The 26,095-nt window shown below is 33.3% G+C and overlaps 1 protein-coding gene and 1 long non-coding RNA gene across 4 annotated transcripts; one reads left to right on the forward strand and one right to left on the reverse strand.

Moving 5' to 3' along the window:
• Window positions 1-14,574: 14,574 nt before the first annotated feature.
• On the forward strand, window positions 14,575-17,681 carry LOC123193579. Of its 3 annotated transcripts, none has more exons than XR_006497105.1 (6): window positions 14,575-14,653; window positions 15,699-15,754; window positions 16,217-16,296; window positions 16,475-16,558; window positions 16,939-17,264; window positions 17,423-17,681. It is a non-coding gene; the product is annotated as an uncharacterized LOC123193579 (long non-coding RNA). The 3 variants fall into 3 exon arrangements; XR_006497103.1 differs by lacking the exon at window positions 14,575-14,653 and adding an exon at window positions 14,677-15,032; XR_006497104.1 differs by lacking the exons at window positions 14,575-14,653; window positions 16,475-16,558 and adding an exon at window positions 14,677-15,032.
• Window positions 17,682-18,399: 718 nt separating this feature from the next.
• LOC123193218 (protein STICHEL-like) lies at window positions 18,400-25,539 on the reverse strand. The gene is made up of 7 exons (XM_044606054.1): window positions 22,995-25,539; window positions 22,600-22,789; window positions 20,913-21,479; window positions 19,297-20,110; window positions 18,774-18,855; window positions 18,528-18,687; window positions 18,400-18,491 (listed from the first exon to the last, which is right to left on the reverse strand). The coding sequence occupies exons 1-6, from the start codon at window positions 25,089-25,091 to the stop codon at window positions 18,589-18,591; spliced, it is 3,849 nt and encodes a 1,282-aa protein (XP_044461989.1). The 5' UTR covers window positions 25,092-25,539; the 3' UTR covers window positions 18,400-18,491; window positions 18,528-18,588.
• Between the last annotated feature and the right edge of the window lie 556 nt (window positions 25,540-26,095).

The following is a 26,095-nucleotide window of genomic DNA, read 5'->3' on the forward strand; positions in this document are numbered from 1 at the left end:
ATTACCTTTGAGCAGCAAGTGCAATGAGAAGTCTTATTGTATCCAATTTTACAACTGGAGCAAAAGTTTCAGTATAGTCAATATCGGCCATCTGAGAATGCCCTTTCACAACTAAACGTGCTTTCAATTGTTTGACAGAACCATTCGGATTTATTTTTACTCTGTAAACCCATTTCACTCCAATAATTTTCTTTCCTTCAGGTGCATCTACTAGCTCCCAAGTTTTGTTCTTCGCAATCATTAAAATCTCTTCCTGCATTGCCTTTTGCCACCCTTCATGCTTACTTGCTTCGAAAAAAGAAGACGGTTCAATCATAACGCTGTTACACCTTTGATAAATTTCATGAAGAGGCCTGGTACCTTTAACTGCAATTTCTTCCTCATCATTCACATATTCCTCATTATACACATCATCTTCAAATACATTTTTTTTTCATATCTATAGCTAAAGAATTGTCTCCATCAATTCCTTTTACCTCCCAATTCCATGTTGCTTCTTCATCAAACACAACATCTCTACTCACAAAAAACTTTTTCGTAACTGGATTGTACATTCTGTAACCCTTGGCTTGATTGCTATAACCCACCAATACATATTTTTATGCTTTGTCATCCAATTTACTTCTTTTTACATCAGGAGTATGAACATAGCGTATGCAACCAAATACTCGTATATGCTTGAGGGTTGGCTTCAATCCGCTCCAAGCTTCTATGGGAGTCATGTCTCGTACAGCCTTCGTTGGTAATCTATTAATCAAGTGTACCGTCGTATTTGCCACTTCAGCCCAAAAACACTTGGGCAATTTTTTTTCTATCAAAAGACATCTTGTCATCTCCAAGATGGTTCGATTTTTCCTTTCAGCAACGCCATTTTGCTGAGGAGAATATATCACTGTGAATTGGTGCTGAACTCCAAAATCTGCACAAAAAGAATCAAAGTCGGCAGAGGAATACTCCTTGCCATTGTCAGTTCTTAAACACTTCAAAGGGAAGCCACTTTGTGTCTCAGCCATTGTTTTGAATTTCTTAAATACACCAAACACCTCTGATTTAGCTTTTAAAAATAAATCCACGTCATCCTTGTGGCATCATCAATGAAAAGTAAGAAATACTTACTTTCATTTAGTGAGAGAGTTTTTATGGGTCCACAAATATCCGAGTAAACTAACTCCAATCTCTCTTTTGCTCTCCAATTTGAAAAACTGGGAAATGGATGCCTATGTTGTTTCCCAATTTGACAACTCTCACAAACCTTATCACTAACTTCAATACTGGGTAAATCACTCACAAAATTCTTCTTCTGTGCTAGTTGAATAGAGTTAAAATTACAATGCCCCAACCTTTTATGCCAAAGCAGTGATTCATCTTCATGTCTACTACACAATGCATAAGGTTCTATAGTATTCCAATCCACCACAAAGCTTTTATTTTTCATAGGAACACATTTAAATTCTAGACATTCAGAGTCTGTAATTTTACAAACTCCATTTTTAAATTCTAGAACAAAACCTTTTTGCATTAATTGGCCAACACTTAACAAATTTTGTTCTAAACTAGGTACCAAAAGGACATTAGAAATTAATTTGATACTTGAATTTGTTTGCAAGGCCACAATACCTTTTTTTGTGATTGGCACTTTTTCTCCATTTCCCATTCGAACCACTCCATTTGACTTTTCTATATGAGTGAACAACTTTGCATTACTTGTCATGTGTTGAGTACACCCACTATCAATAATCCAGGAGTGATTTTGTTCTTGAGCATCCATCATCATAAACAAATATTCTTCATTTTTCTCCTCTTCTGCAACATTCAATTGCTGGTTTTGTTGAACCAATGGTTCTGGATTCTGCTGCTCCTGTTTTCGGTAGCAAAACTTCTCTATATGTCCATTTTTGTTACAAAATCTACACCTCAAAGGTGGTGGTACTTTCCCCTTAAACCAACACTCATCCTCTTTATGATTATTTCTCTTGCAATGACTACAAGAGAGCAGACTTCTTTCTTTGTTATTTGAACATTTAAACCCCTCCAGTTTTTTATTTTTTCCTTTACTGAAATAATTCTTCTTTCCTTCCTTCGTAAATTTTGGCTTAAATGTGGCCTTAGTTTGAAAAGCCATCTCGATTCCATTCTCACTTCGCATCTTCCTTCGTTGCTCTTGCGCCTCAAGAGCACTCATCAAATCAGCAAGAGATATTGAAGTGATATCTCTTGAATCCTCTAAAGAAGAAATTTTTGACTCAAACCTCTCCGGCAAACTCACAAGAACTTTCTCTACAATTCTTTCCTCAGAGAGATCTTCTCCCAAAATTCTCATTTCATTCACCAATTTCATAATCCTATCTGAATATTGTGAAACACTCTCCGTGTCATTCATTCTAGTATTCTCAAGTTGTCTTTTCAATGTGATTATCTTCATAGTTCAAGTCTTCTCCGAACCCTGATATTCTTGTTGCAACTTCTCCCATACTTGCTTGGCAGTAGTGTAGTGCACAATCTTGACAAAAATATTGTCAGCAATCGCAGAGTGCAAGAAAGATAAAGCCCTACTCTTTTTCTTGGTTTCTGACTTATACAACTGCATTTGAGCCACCGTAAGATTCTCAGGCATAGTTGGAAAATTTCCATCTGTTTCGACAACGTCCCATAAATCAGCTGCTTGTAAAAAAACTCTTCATTTTCACTACCCATATGTGGTAGTGAACTCCATTAAAAACTGGTACTGCGGGCAAGGAAGAATTCGATGAAGAGGCCATTTTTGTTCACCTTTTATTTTGTAAATCTCACAGTGTTTATCCCTCAAAATAACTCACACTCTTTCAAGCAATTTTCACACACAGATCCACTAAGAACACTTAATGCTCTGATACCAATTGTTAGACTTGAAAGAAATGAAACTAATTTTTTTCAGACTTAAAAATAATCTTTCAGTATATTGTTCATACAACAATAATGCTTATATGCTTGTCTTTATATAGACAAGTCAGTTACAAAGTAGTTTTTAAATAACTTACAAACCAGCAAGGAGTTTTTTAACTACATGTCTTAATCTAAACACATATAAACTAACTAGCAGTTTTTCCTAACTGTTTTCAACGTAACTCCACTTTTAATTTATTTATATATTTATTTTTGAACAAAAGGTTCAGATAATCTTCAACAAAGAGAAATCTTTGGTTGTATGATAACTAACCATTAAGAACTGAAGTGGAGCTCCATAGGACCAGAAGTAAAGTAAAGTTCCACCAAAAAAGAAAGCGTGTTGATGCAATTAATTAGGTAAAAATGCTAGAGGTATTCTATATTTGAAAGAAACAAACTTCTAACTAAAAAAGCTCCTAACTTTCTGTGGGGAACCACCATAACGGGGCAATTACAAAGAGTAGGAAGTAAGATGACAAGAGACAGCACTATAGAGTCATGATCATTTAAGTGATAAAACTTGAATTTCTGCCAACCCGTGCACCACAAAGAGTGCAATAATAACCCCAACTAGGGTCACCGTGTTTGAATCTGGATTATCCAAAGCTCAAAACATATGACTAATTCCCCACCAAAAATTTTTTATAATAAGCACTTATTGTTGCTCTCCAAATTAAATAATTTTTCAATTCCCTCCCAATCTCTCTTCTTTACCATCAAAAAGAGAAAAAAAAATCACATCTCCCAATAGTCGCTTTAGATAGTCTTGTCAATAGTCTCATTGTTGCAGAGAAATGACAGTAAGCAGCCACTAAATGGGCAGCAAACCTAAATTCAAACCAAGTAACATTCTGGACAAGGAATCTAAAAACAAAGAATGAAGCTTCAAATATTCTCATGATATCTCCCCACCATCATTGCCACTTTTTCCACCTCACCACCGCCAACAATTAACCATATCCGAGTAGATCAGAGAATGTACCTAAACAGATTAACGATGAATTATCATATTTTAAATAAAATATGGCAGCAGGTCAATTATAGACATAGGTTATCAAATCATATTTAATGCTGGCTGTTTCTGAATAGATTTGATTGGGATCTTTTCAGGTGGTTGGAAATGACAACTAGTAAAACTTCGTATCAAGCAGCAGTAAATTATATAATGGGAATGGCACCTTTCCACGTACGGATGCATGTGTTTTTGGTCTGTGTTACAAGCAAATTGAATAACATATTATAATACAGCAATACAAACCTGTGAGCCAGAAACTCGGGAAGAGTATTGAGACTCTTTCAGAAAATTCATCAAACTGACAGATATCATTGATGCAGAGATATCTACCAGAGGTGGCGGGGGAATCAAACAGCAACACTTGCAACGTCCTTGACATGCACAGCTCCCACCCAGTTATATTCTTGGGTATCATTTGAACCTGCAACAATTGCTGAAACATACCACAGCTCGCATTCAAATAAGGTTGCCAAACTGGACCTAGATCAATCCCATTCTTCTCAGTAAATTCCCAACATTAGTTGCTAATTATATTTATTTAATGGATAAATACGTTTTGAAGTATAATTAGGAGCTGATGGTATAAATAAAAGAACAAATTTTCATCCAGTTACAGTCTGATTTTATTTTTAATGCCAGCCAGCCAGCCAGCTATTGTTTCATATAATAACAAAAGGAAAGGATCTCCATCAGCTTGGCTGGTATAACCTGGTTTCAAGGTAGTCATAATTTTAATACATGATGCTTAAAATGAGAGCAATCAAATGGTTTTATTTTAAATATCTATTCATAATTTAAGAAAAGGTAAAGTCAATTCATACTTAATAACAAATAAAAATTTTATTAATAAAACTCTTTTCACATTATTTAGGGTTGGATTCATTATGTTGCAAGCTCTACCAAGGCTTAGATACACAAATTGAAATTTAAATAAGGTCTAGATTCATTACAAATTAATTTCAAATTTAAACACTTGAATTAATTCAAATTTGATAGTTTAAATTATTTGATTCAAACTAAATTCAAATTCAAAATCAAATTCTCTAATATAATTTTTGTACAACTTGCTTTTCTTTTTATTTTGTTATTATATATATTTTATATGTTTATATTATATTTTTTAAAACTATACTTCAATTAATTTTATTAAATAATATATATTTAGAAGTAAATAATTTAATATATGCAAACTATCATTTAAAACAAATCAAACCATATTTCATCAATTTAGTTAAGTTTTGTTTGAAACTAAAAATGGCTTAATTTAAGAATTTTTCAAACTGTTTTTTTAATTTAATTTAAAAAAATTTCAAACTATATCAAATTAAATCGTGCACACCTCTTTGTAAAAATATTTTCAAATCACTCATAAGTTTCTAAAGGTGATCAAATATATGAAGAAAATAGAAAAAAATATTTTTAAATACAAAAATAAACTTTTGATGAATAAACATGTTACATGTCTTCGCCGTTTCAAGTACATGTTACATTTTACTTATGTTTTGTCTTTTGGCCTACATTTATAGGTGTGTGTAATTCAATTTAAATTGAAAAACTGGATCAAACCGTTTAAAAATTACGATTTGGTTTTATTTGGTTTGTACAATGGTTTGATTTGGGTTGCAATTCAGACAATTTTCAAATCAATGCAAACCGTAAATCATATTTTTTTTAAAATACATATATATAAAACTATATTTGACATAATTTTTTAATAAGCAATTAGTTGTACAATTTATTTTTTTATTTTGTTATTTATATATATAATTTATTTTATATATTTATATTATATTTTTGAAAACTATAATTCAATTAATTTTGTTAAATAATATATATTTAAAACTGAAAGATTTTAATATATTCAAACCATAATTTAAAACAGACTAAATCGTATTTTTTTAATTTGGGTTGAAATATAAAATAATTTAATTTAAAGAATTTTCAAATCGTTTTTTCAATTTAATTTGAAATAACTTTCAAACTGTACCAAATCAAATCATGCACACCTCTTCGTACAGATGTTTTCAAATCACTCATAAGTTTATGAAGGTGATCAAATATATGAAGAAAAGAGAAAAAAAATATTTTTAAGGCCAAAAGACTTATTCCCACCCAAGGTTTATTGTAAATCCAATTGGTTCCCACCAACTTTAAGAAACTTAAACTCTCACTCATAGACAATTAAAATTAACAAAAATAATTAGTTTGAGAGATAAAATCATCATTTAATTAATAATATATTCTAAATAATAAAACATTATCCATTTGTCTCCTAGATTTAAAAAACTGACAATTTTCTCTTAGGATTAAACTTTAAAACATTATATTTTTCTCCTAAGGTTTTTTTCTTTTCACCATCCCCTTCTCTGGTCAAATTCTTTCTCCCTCACATTTTCTTCCCTTTTTTGGCTTCTCTATCTACCCTTTCTTCCCCTTTCCGATGTTGAAAATTGAATATCTCTAGATAAACCTTAGGTGGGAGATCTTTGGACAAAGACAAACTTTGGGTGGGAGATCTCTAGACAAACCTTGGTCAAAAACCGAAGATCTTTGGATGAAGGTGAGGCTTCATCTCTAGATAAAGCAAAAGACAAAGCATCGTCTTAGTTCAAAGGCTTTGTTTGGAGATTTTCGATTTTCAACATCAAAAAGGGAAAGAAAAAGGAGATATAAGTTGGAAGAGAGGAAAAAAAAAGAGGGAGAGAGAATCTAATTGGTGATGACTCCAGAGAAGGATAGGTAGAAAATAAAGAAACTCTTAGAGAAAAATATAATATTTCAAAGTTTAATCATGAAAAAAATTATTAATTTTTTAAATTTAGAGAAAAATAAATAATATTTTTATTATTTTTGATATATTACTAATTAAATAAATATTTTAATCTTAAAATTAATTATTTTTATTAATTTTAATTATTTATAAATAAATATTTAAATTTTTAAAAATTAATAATTATCATGTTAGATTTGCAATAAACCTTTGGTTGAGCTAAGTCCTTAGGCCCATTTTTATATGCAAAAATAAACTTTTGATGAATAAGCATCTTACGTCTCATCGTCGTTTCAAGGACATGTTACATGTTCCTTATGTTTTGTCTGATTGTCCACAGAATCAGCACCTTTTGAATTCCCTCTTCACGTGTCAATTTCAGAATTTATTACACTTTCGGACTGACTCAAGTCTGACTCAGTGAGTGAGTTGAATTTCACAAACAATCCAGGAACATGGGGCTTGTTCAACTCATCTTCATTTCTCCTTCTCTTTCTTTCTTTCTTTCTTTCCAGACACTCATCCAACACTTATCAAAACCGGTACTTCCGTTAAACGAGGATTCTTTACTTTGTGTCTTGTAACATGTTTGATTTTTATTGAATTCGGTCTTGTTTCAGGATATAAAAATAAGGGAAATTATTAAAAATGGCCAAAACACCCTCCCATTAAGTAAAAATGTCCAAAATTACTATTTTCAGGCAAAAATACCCAAAATCACTATTCTTAACAAAAATACCCATGAGTTTTTTAAAATACCAAAATTACCCTTCCCCTCATTTATATCAACCCTCCTCACTCACTATGAGAGGTTAAATTAATTTTAGATAAATTTAGGGGGTTTTTTGATATTTTATATTATAAGGGCATTTTGATTTTTTTTATTTATTTCATAACTTTTTCTAAAATATCAAAATTATTCTTCCCCTCGTCTATATAAACCCTCCTCACTCAATTTTATTACACACACTTCTCATATCACTCAAACACTCACTCTCACTTTCATTTTTATTTAAGATCAATTAGTAGGGATTCATTCAGACGGAAGAAGTTCGTATTTTTGAATTCGACTCGAAAAAATATTATTCATCCAAAAAAGGTATTTATACCAATCTTAGCCTAAAACTTAATTGTATTTGTTAAGTCTAGTTTTTATATCGTAATATAAGGGTTAAATGCAATGTTTGACAAATGTGGGGGGTTAAATAAATTTTAGATAAATATTGGAGGTTTTTTGATAGTTTACATTATAAGGGATTTTGATATTTCTTTATTTATTTCATAACTTTTTCTAAAATGTCAAAATTACCCTTCCTCTTATCTATATAAACTCTCCTCACTCACTTTTATTACACACACTTCTCATATCACTCAAACACTCACTCTCACTTTCATTTTTATTCAAGATCAATTAGTAGGGATTCGTTCAGATGGAAGAAGTTCGTATTTTTGAATTCGATCTGAAAAAATCCTATTCATCAAAAAAAGGTATTTATACCAATCTTAGCCTAAACTTAATTGTATTTGTTAAATCTAGTTTTTATGTCGTAATATAGGTGTTGAATGTAATGTTTGACAAATATGGGGGGTTAAATGTAATTTTAGATAAATATTGGGGTTTTTTTATATTTTATATTGTAAGGGCATTTTGATATTTCTTTATTTATTTTATAAATTTTTTTAAAATGTCAAAATTACCCTTCCCCTCATCTATATAAATTCTCCCCACTCACTTTTATTACACACACTTCTCATATCACTCAAACACTCACTCTCACTTTCATTTTTATTCAAGATCAATTAGTAGGGATTCGTTCGGATGGAAGAAGGTCATATTTTTGAATTCGACTCGAAAAAATACTATTCATCAAAAAAAGGTATTTATACCAATCTTAGCCTAAAACTTCATTGTATTTGTTAAGTCTAGTTTTTATGTCGTAATATAGGTGTTGAATGCAATGTTTGACAAATATGGGGGGTTAAATGTAATTTTAGATAAATATTGAGGTTTTTTTGATATTTTACAAAATATAAAGGATTTATATAACATGTTAAGAATAGATAAGTATTGCTTTGATACAAGACAACATACAAGGGTGTTAAATAAAGAAAGATATAATTGAGGGGTCAAATGAAATGTTATTAAAATTAGGGGGGCATTTTGATAGTAAACATTGTAGGCGCATTATAATTGAAATATTAGGTTTTTTCGAGTTTCACCGTTTTAGGATATATCGATTCGTATTATCCAGATTTCTTAAGAAATTTTCGATTGTTGTCATTCTAAGGTATTTTAACTTTTAGAATTCGAATTTCAGTTCTGTTTTAGGATATATCGACTCGTATTTTTCAAATTTTTGAAGAATTTTTTGATTTTTGCCATTCTAGGGTTTTCAATTTTTAGAATTCAAATTTCAGTTCTGTTTTTTAGAATTTCACCGTTTTAGGATATATCGACTCGTATTCTTCAGATTTCTGAAGAAATGTTCGATTCTTGCCATTCTAGGGTATTTCAACTTTGAGAATTCGAATTTTCCCATTTTAGGATATTTCGACTCGTATTTTTTAGATTTTTGAAGAATTTTTTGATTTTTACCATTCTAGGGTATTTCAACTTTTACAATTCGAATTTCAGTTTCATTTTTTTTAATTTCACCGTTTTAAGATATATCGACTTGTATTTTCCAATTTCTAAAGAAATTTTCTGTTATTGACATTTTAAAGTATTTCAAAGTATAGAATTTGAATATCTATTTCAAAGTATAGATATTATAAAAACTTTTTAAATGGAACGTTAAAAATAGATAGATGCATTTTGATATAAGATAATATACGAAAGTGTTATATAAATTGTTAAATAATTATAAGGGGATAAATAAAATATTAGAAAAATATGAGGAGTTTTTTTTTTATATTAATAATTGTACGACTGTTTTACATTGTTATTATAATTTTTTTTATTATAAATGAATAATTATCTTCAAAAACTTGTCATTTCAGGATTGATAATTAAAATAGATGGTTATGCATCGGTTCGTTACCAGGGAGAATGGATTCATGGTGGCAACAACACAATGAAATATATTGGAGGAGCCAAACAATTGATTAAAATCCCTTATGGAACAACATTAGAGGGATTTATTGAGCTTTTGAAAGAGTCTTGCAGTATTGATCCAATGAAAAACTACCTGCAACTATCAATGAAGCCAAGAAAAATTGAGCTCGACTGCCCCATAGAGATCCAAAATGATGAAGATGTCCAGGGTCTTATTGATATGTCCTAGTACTTAAAGGAATGTATTCCCGTTTTTGTTACATGTACCCCAATTGAAGGGCAGAAGGAAGAAGATGAAGATGAAGATGAAGATGAAGATGAAGATGAATATGAAGATAAAGATAAAGAAGAAAATAGTGGGGTAAAAAAAGAATACGATTTGGAAAAGTTGATTGATTTCAGTAATGACTCGTTGTACAGCGTACTAATCCAGGCACCGTTATTGCTATTGAAATGGATGATGACCATCGATTTAAGAATTTTTTCATGGCATTAGGATGTTCCATTAGTGCATTCAGAGATTATCTCCGCCCGGTTATTTGCATTGACGTTGCATTCCTTAAAGGTCGATATCTGAGACATTTATTCATTGCGGTGGCTCTTGATGGTAATAACCAGATATATCTCATTGGTTTCGGTGTCGGTAAAAAAGAAGACATGACACGTGGTCTTGATTTCTCCGGAGGATTAAAGAATGTATCCATGACCTATCTGATTTGGCAATAATCTCAGATCGACATCACGTTATATACTCTGAACCTCAGGGGGGCATAGAGGCTCCTCATGTGTCTCAGAGGTCTCCACAGGTATATCTGAATGTCCTGAGATAGGAGAAGCCTCGTCTCCAACGACGAGAGGAATCGAAGATGATGAAGATGAATCAACATCCCCTAAACCGGTGTACTCACGGATGTCAGCATACCATGATAACCCCTTCTCCATCGGGGATTGACGAAGCGGGAATGTGACATCATCCTAACGATGAAGAGATATAAGTTAAAATAATTACAATATTCAATGAATTAATCAACTTATTAATTAATAAGTACATATCGGGCCACAAGTGAAAATAGTGCATATATGAGCCCAACTAGGAACATCTCTTGTACGCCACCTAAACATCCATGGAGACGTATATATATCAATAAGATTAACCCAGTCGTGCAAGGTCTCCAACGTCTCATATATCCAATACTGCATTATAATCATTTACGATTTAAATAAATCAATTTATATTTTTTTAAATTAATATATTATATATATGATATTATAAAACTTACCTAAAATGCGTAAGGAAATCCGTAGAGGTCATATTTACGAATTTCAGGCATCCGTTCGGAACACACTCTCTCGCTCGCCTGTGACATAGAATCGTATGTCATCTGCCACACAGAAACGCCCCAGGGGTAGGAATTAAACTCGTCCAAATGATTAACTAACTGTAAATCATCTGTGGACACCTTTTTTCGTCGATCATTCCCCAACAACACCATCTTGATAGCGTTAATATCGTCATCCCCCCATGGCCTCGACAAGAAAACACGCTCGATGTCGTGATACTGCACGATCGAAAAACCTCGAAAGTAAGTATCTCTGATCCTATGTTCGGAGGAGCGAGGCATATATGGAGAAATATCAGTCTGTCGACTAAACGAAAACCCTGTCACCAGCGTAAACTCAAACAGGCTAAATCTCACATCAACCCCACTAACCCTGAACCAAAACTCGTCTCTGGCAGAGGGTCGATGAAGCTGTCGGAGTAGAAATACATGAACCAATATCCCGGAGAATTTGGTTTCGGGTAAACGAAGGAGATACCCGAAACATGTCCTCTCAAATAGTCGTAGCTGAGTCGGGGTCAATATAGAAGTAATCCGAGATAATGCGGGACGCTGTGCACGACATATCGCATTTGATCGGAAGTGTCTAGACTTATCGGGGATTCGTAGCTCGCTATCCACCCGTCTTCTTTTGCGAGAAATATCCTGTAACAATTTTAAAAATTCGTTAGACATTCATAAAAACAAATATGTAAACAAATATATTAGTGGAAAAAACATAAAAAGATGAAAAATACCAAATAATCAAAAAAGAAATGACAAAACTTAACCAATAAAATTTAAGTGTCTTAAAACGGTGAAATTTGAATAAACGGAACTGAAATTCGAATTCGATATGCTCAAATACCCTAGAATGTTAACAAACGAAAAATCGTTTAAAAATCTAGAAAATACGAGTCCATATAACCAAAAAAGGTGAAATGCAGAAAAACTGCAATGAAATGTGATTTCTATAAGTTGAAATACTATAGAATGTTAACAATAAAAAAATCGATCAAAAATAAGAAAATATGAGTTGATATATCCTGAAATGGTGAAATTCGAAAAAACAGAACTAAAATTCGAATTCTATACTTTGAAATACCGTATAGTGACGATAATAGAAAAATCGTTCGAAAATCATGAAAATACGAGTCGATATATCCTGAAATGGTGAAATACGAAAAACGGAACGAAAATTCGAATTCTATACTTTGAAATACCTTAAACTAACGATAATAGAAAAATTGTTCGGAAATCTTGAAAGTACGAGTCGATATATCCTGAAATGGTGAAATTCGAAAAACGGAACGAAAATTAGAATTCTATACTTTGAAATACCTTAAAGTGACGATAATCGAAAAATAGTTCGGAAATCTTGAAAATACGAGTCAATATATCCTGAAATAGTGAAATTCAAAAAACGGAATGAAAATTCGAATTCTATACTTTGAAATACCTTAAAGTGATGATAATGAAAAAATAGTTCGGAAATCTTGAAAGTACGAGTCGATATATCCTGAAATGGTGAAATTCGAAAAAACGGAACTGAAATTCGATTTCTATACTTTGAAATACCTTAAAGCGTTAATAATCGAAAAATTGTTCAGAAATGAATCAATACGAGTCGATATATACTAAAACAGTAAAATTATAAAAAACGGAACTGAAATTCGAATTTTAGAAGTTGAAACGGCGAAATTTGAAAAAATGAAAATGAAATTTGAAATCTATACAATAAAATACCATAGAATGTGAACAATCAAAAAATCGTTAGATAATTTGAAAAGAAGACTTGATTTATCCTAAAACGGCGAAAATCGAAAAAATGGAATTGAAATTCGAACTCTATCAGTTGAAATACCTATGAATGTCACTAACTGAAAAATCATTTGAAAATTTGAAAAATACGAATCGATATATCATAAAAAGACAATATGGAAAAACGCAACTGAAATTCAAAAACACAAATCAATATATCCTATAAACGAAAAAAATCGAAATATTAAGTTGAAATTACGTCATTACATCGTAAAATGTGTCAAAAAGCACCGAAATTCGAAAAATAGAATCTCAAATTTGAAAATTACATATGGAAAAACCCTAAAATAGAAAAAACGGATATAAAATTCGAAAACTACACGATCAGAAACCTAGATAAGAAAATTCTCAATTTACCCCCTCACGAAAATTCCTTCTTTGAAAAGGTTCACTGTTATATGAAAAATTTTAGAAAAGCCCGCTGTGTTCTAAGGAATCTCCCCTAGCTCCCCAATATTTTAAAAAAGCCACTTTACCCCCCCAACCCACGGTCAATGTCTGCTGACCGTGGGATAAATCGTTTGACCGTGGGAAACACTGTTCCCACGGTCGGACTGCCGATCCTTTCGGCAGCCATTTTCGGTCAAATTTTGGTCGTTTCAGCCTCCGATTTTCATATAAATCAAACCTACACGTTGTATAACACAAAACCCCTCAATTAATTCAACGAAAACAACCAAGAATTAAAACATTTAAAGCATTATTCAAACCCTAAACCCTAAAATTTCAAACCGAAAAATCTCACTCAAATCTCAATAATATGAGCAATAACTTGATCCAAAGAAAATTACAGGAGATATACTAACCTTTTTTGCCATTTGCGACTGCCGGAAAGTAAGAAAATCGACGGAAATGAGGTTCACCGTGGGATAGTGGGAAGCTTTGGAATTTTCTTTGAATTGCATAGTGAAATTGCAAATATTACCGTGGGAAGAATTGAAATTTTGTTGTGTTTATATAGAGGGGCAATTTCGTAATGTCGCCAAACCCACGGTCACGTGGGAAATTTCAGAAAAACCCGACGTGGGCTGAGGACTCTCCCCGACCCCCAATATTTTAAAAAAGCCACTTTACCCCCCTAACCCAAGGTCAATGTCTGCTAACCGTGGGATAAATCATTTCACCGTGGGAAATACTATTCCCACGGTCGAACTGTCGATCCTTTCGACAACAATTTTCGGCCAAATTTTGGTTGTTTCGGCCTCAGATTTCTACATAAATCAAAACTACACGTTGTATAACACAAAACCCCTCAATCAATTCAACGAAAACAACCAAAAATCAAAACATTTAAAGCATTGTTCAAACCCTAAACCCTAAAATTTTAAACCGAAAAATCTCAATCAAATCTCAATAATATGAGCAATAACTTGATCCAAACAAGATTACGGGAGATATACTAACCTTCTTTGCCATTTTCGTTTGTTGGAAAGCAAGAAAATCGGGGTAAATGAGGTTCGATCATGGGATGACCGTGGGAAAGGGGAAAGTTTGAATTTTCTTTGAATTTGCACAGTAAAATGACCGTGGGAAGTGTTGAAATTTGTTGTGTTTATATATGAGGGCAGTTTCATCATTTCACAAAACTTGGGCATTTTTGCTTAAACCTTAATTTTTTTGGCAATTTCGCTTAGACCCCCTTAATTTTGGCTAATTTTTATAATTTCCCTAAAAATAAAAACTTTGGCTTCTCAAGAAAGGTCAGAATTGCCCCATCCAGACTTATTTGTTCCGCAAAACTTGATAATGTAAGTGGGATTAGTTGATTTTCAGTATTTTTATCTCAATTAGAAGCTATATGCAATGTGGGTTTCGTTTGTTCATTTTTTTAATGGGGTTTCCTCTGATACAGCCCAGTAACGATATATGTAACAATGTTATAGTTACCATTAGCCACTTTTTCATACCCAAAATTTGAACAAAAAATAAGCAGATTATACTGGATTTTTATTTTATTTTTTCTTATATTGCATCATTTTTGTTTTATTGTAATGTGACAGAGTTCTGTTGTTGTGAAGGAGAAAAGTGTCTCAGTTGTTCTTTTGGCTGGAGGGAAGGGCAAGAGAATTGGTGTAAATTGAATTTTTCTTCCTGTATTACATGAAGAAAAGGGTGTTTTAGCATTTGGTATATCATTCGAATATCTCGTTGTTGTTAATTTATTATTGTATATGTCAATATGAAGCTGGGTCTATTACTATAAACATGATATTAATTTCATCTGTTTACTTTACGTTTAATGTGTTAAATCTTGTCTGACTGCAGAATTCATATTCCGCAACCTTTTTCTGTTAAGTTCTTAGGGAATTGCTTCTCTAAAAATCGATACTTTCATGCTAATTCTTCATTAAATTGGATAACTTATCCCCTTGGTTATGGCAACCAAGGGGATAAGTTATCTTTTGAGTGACACTTATGAGGTCAATGCAGTTGATGTAAATTTGGACAATGTGATTCTTTGTGATATAATCATGATGATGCAATGCACATGATTTTACTTGACAAACTATTTTATTCTACTTTCTGGATTCATTTATTTTTTCTTTCTCATCAGAGTTACCCAAGAAAAAATCATTAATATGTTGGTATGTATTCAGTATCAAGAGATGCGCACATTTAATATTCATGTTGTTTACATGATTGTTATGTTCTGTTTTCATGTAATAACATTTTGGTGTATGTGTATGTATAATTTTAATGTTTTTATATGCATAATTGGTATGCATGTGCATATTATATGCTCAAGTTTCCGTTTACTTTAGGCTGATGGTTTTGTTATGTTTGTTTAAATAGGTGAGCATGCCAAAGCAGTATCTACCACTCTTGGGCCATCCAATTGCATTGTATAGGTAAATGGCAATAAATTGAACTACTTGTACAGCATTATTGCATTTTGAGGAACATCCAGCCTTGCATTATCTACTTACTTGTGAGACATGGTAACTAAATATCTGCAAATCATAAAACAGGCCAGCAAATTATATGCTTTGCATTAGTCAAGAGGTCACTTTTGGAAGATTTGTTTTGATTAGAAAAAAAGATATAATTATTTGTGACCTGTTTATAGATAATTAAATTGATGCATTAGTCTTACTCTTGATTAGAATGAATTGCCCATTTGTTAGAGTTAGTGTGAAGAATCAACCATGATGTGAGAGGTGTCCGTACTGTTTGTTATCTCAGTTTTCCTAATTTGGTTCATGGATCAGTTTTGCACATACTAGAAATGCCCTTGGCATTTAGGTGAACTCTAGGGTATGTACATTTTTTGCTGAAACTGACACATGCTTTATATTTCTTTTCCTGTCTAGTTTCTATACTTTCTCACACATGCCTGAATTGAAGGAAATTGTTGTAGTTTGTGATCCATCCTACCAAGATATCTTTGAAGGTTTCATCTCTCTCTCTCTCGCGTGCGCACTTGTGTGTGTGTTTGTGCTCCCACTTGAGCACTCTACACTCTGCTGTATATGCATGCTCAATCAAGTTTGTATATCTCTATGCAACATTGCTTTGAGTTTGTAGTAGTACTGCAAATATTTAAACTAATTTGTTGGTTTTGTTTTTAGACTCCAAAGAAAAAAATCTGTGTAGACCTTAAATTTTCACTGCCTGAGAATGAGAGGCAGGATTCTGTATACACTAGATTTCAGGTACATGAATGATGCTCATTGATTAAGAAAGTTTGTTTTGGTCATACCATGTACTTGCTTTTTTGGTTATTTTGTGGACTAAATTGCCATGATCATGTTATTCATCAGCCGGATGAACAGAATGTCTCCTAATCTAAAATTTGAGAGCCTTACACTTGTTATACTTATTTTTGAATAGCTTCTGATGCTCTCATTTTATCCAGAAGCTATCAATTGTTTGCCAAGACACTGTATGTTGATCATATGATCGTTCCATTGGACATTATCTACTTATTCTTTTCCTTTACTTGATGGCTTGCTGTGCTATTAGTGGCTGATTTATACATTTAATTACTGATGGTAAATATGTTCAAACCAACATATAATACTTTTGTTTCCAGGCAACTGATTCAAATTCTGAGCTTGTTTGCATCCATGACTCTGCAAGACCTTTGGTAACATCTGGGGATGTAGCAAAGGTATGGATAGGAAAACTTCGTTGTACAAGTGCTTGAGTTGTTTTGTGATATTTTTCAATTTTTATATGCTAAATTAATTGTCAATAATCAATGTCCGATTAAATTTCAAGTAATAAAGTGGAAAAGGGAAAAAAGATGGTTATGTTGGACTGGACAATGAGTGTTATTGCGTTCATCAACTGCTCAAGGATTGTTGGCTTATTGGAGCAGCTGTACTTGGTGTTCCTTCCAAAGCTACAATTAAGGAGGTACATATTAATCTTTGCACACTTGTTGATGTCACAATATTTCAGGAGCCGCCAGGAAGTTTTGCTGGTTGATGCCACACATTTTATTCACCTTTTAAATCAAGATACTATGCATGAGAAGAATGATCACATTGATTTTATATATTTTTGGCATGCAGGTTACAATCCCGGATGATTTGTTACTTGCAGAGAGAATATTGAATATGTGATCGCCTGCAAATAAAGTCTAGTCCATTCTCTTTATCTTTATGTGTTCACTCTTCCATTCAGTTTGAACTACACATCAGAATAATTTTGAATCTGTAAGCCTTGTATTAGGATAAATGTGCAAAGTTCACCCTTGGCAAGCATAGAGAAAAGACGTAACGAGACAATGAAAGGAAGGGCAATAAAAGAGAAAAGATTCACTTTCTGCAATTCCCAGTCTCCTTATCCTTATTACATAAATGTATAAAATCGATTATAGTTGAAATTACGGTTGGAATTGCACCAAAAATATACGATTCAATTAGAATTTCATTTAGATGATGCAATTCCTGTTGAATCAAACTGAGATTGTGCAAATTTGAATTACACCATCTCAAAGCGATTCAACTAAAACCACACCAAAATGATTTCGAGTAAATCCCACTATCTTGGTGTAATTCAACTGAGATTATACCATTTTAAGTTTTCTAATTTACCTTTGTTATAATTATTAATCTTAAAATTAAAATAAACTAAAGGTGAAAAGTGTATTCAACAGTTTTTTTATCAGTATTATTTTGTTTTAATAAACTTAAAAAACAAAGTTATTTTTATCTTTTTAGTGATCTATCCCAAAAATTAATAAATTTCTCCTGTGTAATTTTTAAAGTTAAGGATTGAGGCAAAAATCAGAGTGGGAAATAATTGTTCTCCCAAACCGAAAAAAAAAAAAAAAAAAATCAATTGTAGCAGCCCATAAAGACATCTAAGCATCATAAGATAGATAAGCATCCCAAGTACTCCAAAATCTGCGCAAGCAGTCTCTTATCATTCCGAAGAATGCAATTCAAAACCACCCTTTCAAAGCAAAGCACCCCAAATGCCCCATCAAAGTAAAGTTCCATTTGTATATTCAACGTAACCGCACATTTGTTATGATCATTGCCGCTGGAGCTAAAGAAATGCAGTAGTCCAACCACATAAGCTTTTCATTTATTGAAGAATGACTTAACTAGAAAATAAGTACACAAAAGAATAATATTATATATATATATATATATATATATATATATATATATATATATATATGTAAGAAAACAAAAAGGCCTTTTAACTCCAAACTACTAAACTTCCTATTTTATCTTCTTGGTCTGCTCTCACTTTCCTTTTTCTTTGCACATTCACCAAATAATGAAAACCGTCCACTGTTGCGTGGTCGAACAGGGGTTCCTTTAACCTATTAATTCACAAACAGCAAAAACAAGCTCTTTAGGTATTCAAAGTACTTAAAAAGACGGAATTACAGTGAAAGGGATAGCATACCTTTCTCCCCTTAGGAGGTTTTCCATTATTCCAACAGAAAAGCCCACTGCAACCTCCAGCTGCTGAACCTGATTCATATCCCCTAAAAGAAACACCAGAATTCAGCATAAATAGAATACAGCCCACATACAAAAGTCAATATTTTTTTCTTGAATTCTAAAGAAAAAGATGACATCATATTACTTAGATTTCATGAACACAAGAAACAATTAGTTCAGATCACACTATTAAGAAATTTTCTTAAAACTTAAATGTGCTTCTCCCAAGGCTATTAAACATTTGGGAGAAATTACTGCCATACCATAAATGGAAAACAAACCCGTTGTCTTACATAATAATTCTAACACAAAGAAGCGAAAATGCAGAATGAACATTTAACTAGGTATTGGAAACACGCTAGCAGGTAGTTCAACAAGTTTTCAATGATTACACTATTCCAATCATTTGAGGTGTATAGGATTTTGTAGAGGACAGCAACATACATAAAGAGTACAATTAGTATATACAAAAGTGAAAGACTTACACGCTCTCTTTGTTGAAATTTCCCATAAAGTTGCTATCATGTAATAAGCTTGGCGACATAGGGTAATGATCACTCCTTTTACCGGTCTGGTCCTTATGAAGCACACTTTCATCTTCAAGCTTCAAAGCTTTGAGTTCCTGATGTAGTTCATTTTCCAATTGCTTGGATGGTAGTGCTGATGAAAGAGTAGATTCTATATGATTTTGTTGATGAAAATCCTCCTGAGGCAGTACTTGATTCCTCTCAGGTCTCGAATGACTCAATGATTCAGTTGTGCCTTTCTCTGCAGCCTGTAACCAAGCAGTTTCTAACCTCTGCTCACGGATAATGGATTCTATTATGTGCATTGGAATCTCGAGCCTCCTCTCTTTTGTACCACCAAGTTCAGAATTGCCCTCAGCCAGCAACTTCAATGATCCACCAGTAGATTGAAAAGCTCCAGCCCGAAATGGAGAACAATTAGAACAATCTTCTGAGCCTTTAATTTTACCTTCCAACTCATTAAAACTTCCTCTGGATAATTTGTGGGGCATCAGTTGTGAGTCCAAATCAGAATAGTTACCATTTGCATTTGAGCAAATTGCCTTTCTTTCTCTCTCAATTGCTTCAGTTGTTTGTGTCTGCTTCAGATCTTTTGGTAGATCATTCCAAGATTCACTGTTTATAGAAGCCTCACCATCTGGCAAAAGGATTATTCTAACCTCAACATTTCTTCCCAGGACAATTTCAATTGCATTGGTGATACTGCTCAAAAACCTTTCTACTCTAGATTTAATATCCCCGTCCCCGAACGCAAGATAGGCAACTGAAACACCTGCAAGAACCATTAAGAGGGAATCAGAGATGAAAAAGGAAATGAAATGTACAAAAGATGACAAAATACTATGAAAGTCAGATGAGCAGACCCTTGCAAACAATTGCAGCCCAAGTGTTCATTAAACTATGGGAACCATACATTGTCCTCTAACATTCATTTCTTGTACAACACAACATCTGCAGCTTTGCTGCTTTCTACTATGTTAAGACTTATTTGACAATTAAAATTTATATTTAAACCATAATTAAATGAGTTGATGATATTACAGTTGACAAAGCACTGTAGACCACAGCTCATGTTACTCTATGAATTAGAAGCCATATTAGTTAGAATTTTACACTTCATATGTCTGTGAGATCCATCTTCATTCACAAAAAAATCCAAAACTCAAAACATGTGGGAAAAACTAATAGGGTGTCATCAGATAGAAAGCTTTATGACAATTTGGCTTCAGCACTTTCGAAAGGGAACTTTAAACATTACAGAGGTTATATTTTAGCAAGAATCCATCATTAATTCAGTTATGTAGAGGACCAAAATAAATTGTTATACAGTGACTGCATAGATAATAGAACTACAACGATTTCACCAAAATATTGAATTTTTAGACGAAAGCAAGATCTTTTTACCAAGATTACTGGGAAGCACCTATGTGGCTACTTGATGTTCAAGAGAAATGAGTTTAACTTTTATTATAAATTAAAAATAATAATAAGAGAATGGATACATACACACATCTAAATAATATATTATTTTGTGTTTTTGTAATTCAATTTCACTGAAAAGGCTATGGGTTTACCTTCGACTTCAGAGATAGACAAAAGCTTTCCATAGGCCCGCAATAACTGCTTCAGTGTCTTTGAGTGGCACCTTTCAATACACTTTGCCCAGATATCACCTAGCTTTTCTGAATTTCTGCATGTAATAATCATATTGCCAACCGCACCACTATCATTTGCAGAAACCAAGGCACCACTATCCTTGAATGGGCTATGTGCTGGCTTGAAATAAGAATTATGACCATCAATCTGTGAAAATAATGCCCCTTGATGGATGTGATTTCCAATTAATTGTTCATGTACAGAAGCAGGAGAAGCTGAATCACAATGTATATTTTGAGACACCCCTGATTTCCGCTGGTAAACAGTAACTTCTCTTGAAGCACTTGAAGGATCTTCCTCAGTCGTTTTAGAGCTCTGCTTTCCGCTGCTACATGACAGAGAGAGTTCTGGAGAAGGAACTGAACCAAGTTGCAATAAAGTTGCTGTGAACCATGTTGAGCGTTCACTTGAAACCCTTAGATGTTTCTCGGCCTCTGAAAGAAGCTTCAAAGCATGCTTTAACCTCTCCAACTCCCCTTCAGTTACTGGAAAATGATCCCAACCATTCAAATCAGTACTATACCACCATGTACAGGCAAAAGTATAGGGAAGTTAGCAAACTCAAAGAGTACTTAAAAAATATCGGAGAAGAGAACGTTATCTTTTTCTCAGAGATTCAAAAACAGAACATTGCATGATATAGCAGCACTAAATTAGATATCTAATTTTACACCATGGAATGACTATGTAATGTTAGTGGTTTAAATTCAGCAGAATTGTCTTGTTCCAATTAAGGCTAAATAAAAAAAATGAGAGATACAATATAAGTAATCATGGTCAACAATCCTACGTTCTAAGTGTAATGTTGATGAACATTCGATCAAAAGCCAGAATTGACAACAAATCCATGACAATTATTAAGATATACATTTAGGCAAATTGTAATTACTTAAAACTCACCTTCTAAAGTTATAGAGTTACAGATGCAAAACAATATGGTTTGCCAGAATTCTAGTTCCTAAAATTTTAAACACCAATAATAAGGAATCGAATTTTTCTCCTTGTTTGAAAGGAGGTTATCAATTTATGACAATAATGATATACTGTTCGTGATGATTCCATAAAACTTTACATAGATTGTTTTTATAACATCTCTGATCTAATAGATCAGCTCACTGTTAAGATATTGTCCACTTTAAATATACAATCCATCATGATTTTGCTTTTGAGCAGACCTAGCATCTCTCTCGTGTTTTGCCGATGTGGGATTTGTCTAAGAGTATCACATACACCCGTTGAGAATCATTTGTAACATCTCTAGCCCAATAAATCGACCTACTGTCAATATATTATCCACTTTGGACACACAATCTGTTATGGTTTTGCTTTTGGGTTTTGCAACCCACAACACTTTATGATAGCTTAAAGAGTTTACAGGCTATTTAACTAGTCAAAACTTCTCATCCCCAAGCAATGTGAGATATACAGACAAATCCAACATCTCTTCCATATTTTATCGATATGAGATTTGCCTAAAAGTATCACAGTTTTCAATGCTATCTCAAATGCAACAGAGTGACCCTATTGGAGAATGAATTAGTGATCTCTTGAGTGCTTGTCCTCTAGCAAAAACAACAGTAGAATAGCTAAGTGGATAATACTTACAGCTCCTTCCACCAATGTTGTAAGTCCCAGAAATGATATCCATTATAAGGCTGGCCAGTTGAGACATCAAAACCATCGGATCAACTCCAGAGTCCATCAACTCTCTGGCTCTTTTCACTGTTTCTGCAGTGTCAGATGACATTGCCAATTCCAAAAGTTCCAGTAATTTTTCATCTGAAACAACCCCCACCTGTGGAGAAGACAGCAGACTACTAAGTTAAAACCATCTATATGCACAACTAAATGAGTATGAAAAGAAAAGTATTCCATACATTAGAATTTCTTTTATTTTTCTCATAAATAGTTATTGTTTCTTCAACCCATTTTTTTCTCAATTAAGTTAAAAACAAAAATTGAGGCAAAACATGCTAAAACAGGATTGTTGAAAAACTCACAAGTTCGTTCACAAGAGATGCAGTTATTCTTTTTCCTAGTAAACTCAGCTGGTCTAACATTGTTTCTGCATCTCGAAGAGAACCATCTGCATTCAAAGCAATCAAATTTAATGCTTCTGATTCAACATCCAGAATCTCTTCAGCAGAAATTTTCTTCAACCTGGCCACAATGTCACTGTCTTTAATTTTGTTGAAGAGATACTTCTGGCACCGTGATTGTATGGTACGGGGCACATTGTCAATATCAGTTGTTATGAAAATGAACACAACTTGCTGTGGAGGTTCTTCAAGAAATTTGAGAAATGTCAACCATGTCTTACAGGGCAACAAGTGACACTCGTTAATAACAAACACCCTATACTGAGAAGAAGCTGATGGGGGCTGAATTGGCAGGTTTTTCAAAAGGTACCTAACTCTGTCAACTCCTTTCTTATTAGTGCCATCAACTTCAAAGAAATCCCTGCTTTTTCCAGAGATGAAATCGGTGCATTCTCTACAGAAACCACATGGCTTTGTTTCTTCAGTAGCCAGACAATTTAGAGCTGCAGCAAAGACCTTAGCTGTTGATGTTTTCCCAGTCCCTCGAGGACCTTGAAAAAGATAAACAGGAGCAATTCTTCCCCTTGAAACAGCATTTGCAAGAGACTGAACCACAATATTCTGCCCAATCAATTCATCAAAGAACATTGGCTTATATTTCTGGCTCAGACTCCTTATGTTTTCAAGCATACCATCCTCTTCTCCTCCACCATTTAGAGCCACAATCTCAAGCCCATCTTGACTCCTACAGCTTGATGACCACCTCCTTCCATCCAATCTACTTAGTGCTTCCAGATCAAGCTCCCCATAGTTTGTCGAGAGCTCATCATCACTATGAACTGTTCCTATGGAAGACCCTGCTCTCCCATCACCGCTGTTGGTAAGTAATGGCAGAATACCTCGAGCACTTCTAGAAGCTATTCTGCATTTATTAGAATTGGAAGATGAACATCTTCTTTCATGATACTTACTCATACTCCCACAGAATATACTACTTCCTTTCCTCCGTAAAGTATCTGAAAGGGAAGGAGTGCAACAACTCTGACATACCCCTCTATGTTTCGCCATCCTCTTAGACCAATAGCAAGGAATTCCACATCCTTGACGACCCGGAAAATCCAAATTATCATCCATTTCATCATCATTATCATCCAATGTTGCTGTTGTGGTATCCCAAGATCCAATAGTGCTTGGATTTCGATTAACATACCTTTTATAAGAACTAGTTGACAATGCAGGCGTACTATAAGAATAAGAAGAGTCTTCTTTCTTGCTACTTCTCAAAAATTTAGAGGATGAATGTGAACAATTCTTATGCTTAGGTTTTAAAAGCAAAGGGGAAGCCCCCGAATATTTACATAAATCTTCTGAATTATAGTCTTCAGTATCATCAGATTGCTCAACAGACTCATCCCTGCCTAAACCTAATGCAATTGAAAGATGAGCTGTTCGCGATCTTAATTCAGAATTAACTGAATTCCTAGCAAGAACAAGCTGTTTTTTATGATGTCTAGATAAAGAATCTAAACGGGAATTAGTTATCTTACTCTTCCTCTTAGCTTCCATAGCTCTTCTCATTGATGGAGTTGCCAAAGAGACAAGATTTGCATCCCTACACCTGATAATCATTGAAGAAGACCTTTTATCACCAAAATAAGAATCACTCTTTGAATCAATGCCGCCAGCGCCACTACCATTTTTGGCATCACTCAAACTATCACCATCCTCATCAACACGATAAGCTTCATCGTTTCTTGCAATTGCACTAGTTTCACTAGAGGAATTATGATTCTTCCAATTATACAAAAACACTTTCTTCTCTTTCCCACGCCCATTCACATTCACATTGGTGTTTTCATCAACCAATTGCTTGTTGTTTTTCAAACCAGAAGAGCCAGACCCCGAAGCTGCGGCCACTGCTGCTGCTGCTATAGATCTGGATGAACTCAATGGTGACTTCCACGATGAAGTTGTCCCTGGATCACGCAAAACCCTGGATGCTTTCTTTATTTGAGTCAGCTCTCTCTTCAACTGAAGTCTGCCTCTGATATTAGCCATCCTTAATTAAAGCAACACAAAAACAAAAACTACCCACAAACCAAACTCACTTCACAACTATACCCACATTCCCATTTCATCAATCAAACACACAAAACCATCAAAAATTGAGTCCTTACGACCATACCAAAAACATAGAAATTGAAACCGTAGTCAGGAAAAAGCAGAGACAGGGGGAGCAAAGACTCTTTTCACAGATTCAGATTAAGAGTTCTGAGAAGAAACTGACACAGTGGAGCTCAACTTAAGCGAAAGAAAAAAAAAGGAAAAGGGAAAAAAATTTTCTTTTCTTCTTCACATTCTCACTGACTCATTACTCATAGAAGTTTCATTTTTTATTTTGTTTTTTGTGAGATTTTATTTTTGAGTTAGCGCCTCAAATCAAAGAGCTTTGAAAGGAGAAACTTCGAGTGTAAAAATGTGTCCTTTGCTTTCTACATTATTCGGAACATAACAAGGTGAAAAAGCTAAGGAGGCTCTCAAGCTGATCCTGCTTTTTATGTGCTTTGCGATGAGATTTACTTCTTCTTTTTTTAATGCTCTGTCTTCTGTCCTTATTACATCAAGGAGTGATTTACGGAAATAAATCTTACTATTTTGGAAAATCCTATAATTTTCATTCACAACTATTAGATCAAATTTTCATCAATCCAATTCATATGGTATAATGTTATCATCTTTTTCCTCCAAATAATATTTGGCTGATACTAATTTATTCATATTATTTGAATAAAAATAAAGATTCGGTAATGTCAACTTAATGAAATCTATTTATTTAGCATCTTGAATTCTTAATGAGAATAATATTTATTAGTAAAGTATTCACTATATATAACGGATTGCATCTTTTTTAGTATCCTAATCTTTTTAAATAATAGTATTTAATTAATAAACAGTTGAGTGTATAGTAGTACAAACAAAATAATATATTATCATATAATTTGATATTTTTAAATTAAAAATAAAATAAATAATTAGATTAATCAATCACATTGTAACTGTCT

The sequence above is a fragment of the Mangifera indica genome, chromosome 12 (assembly GCF_011075055.1).
Source record: "Mangifera indica cultivar Alphonso chromosome 12, CATAS_Mindica_2.1, whole genome shotgun sequence".
In the NCBI taxonomy this organism is placed as follows: Eukaryota; Viridiplantae; Streptophyta; class Magnoliopsida; order Sapindales; family Anacardiaceae; genus Mangifera; species Mangifera indica.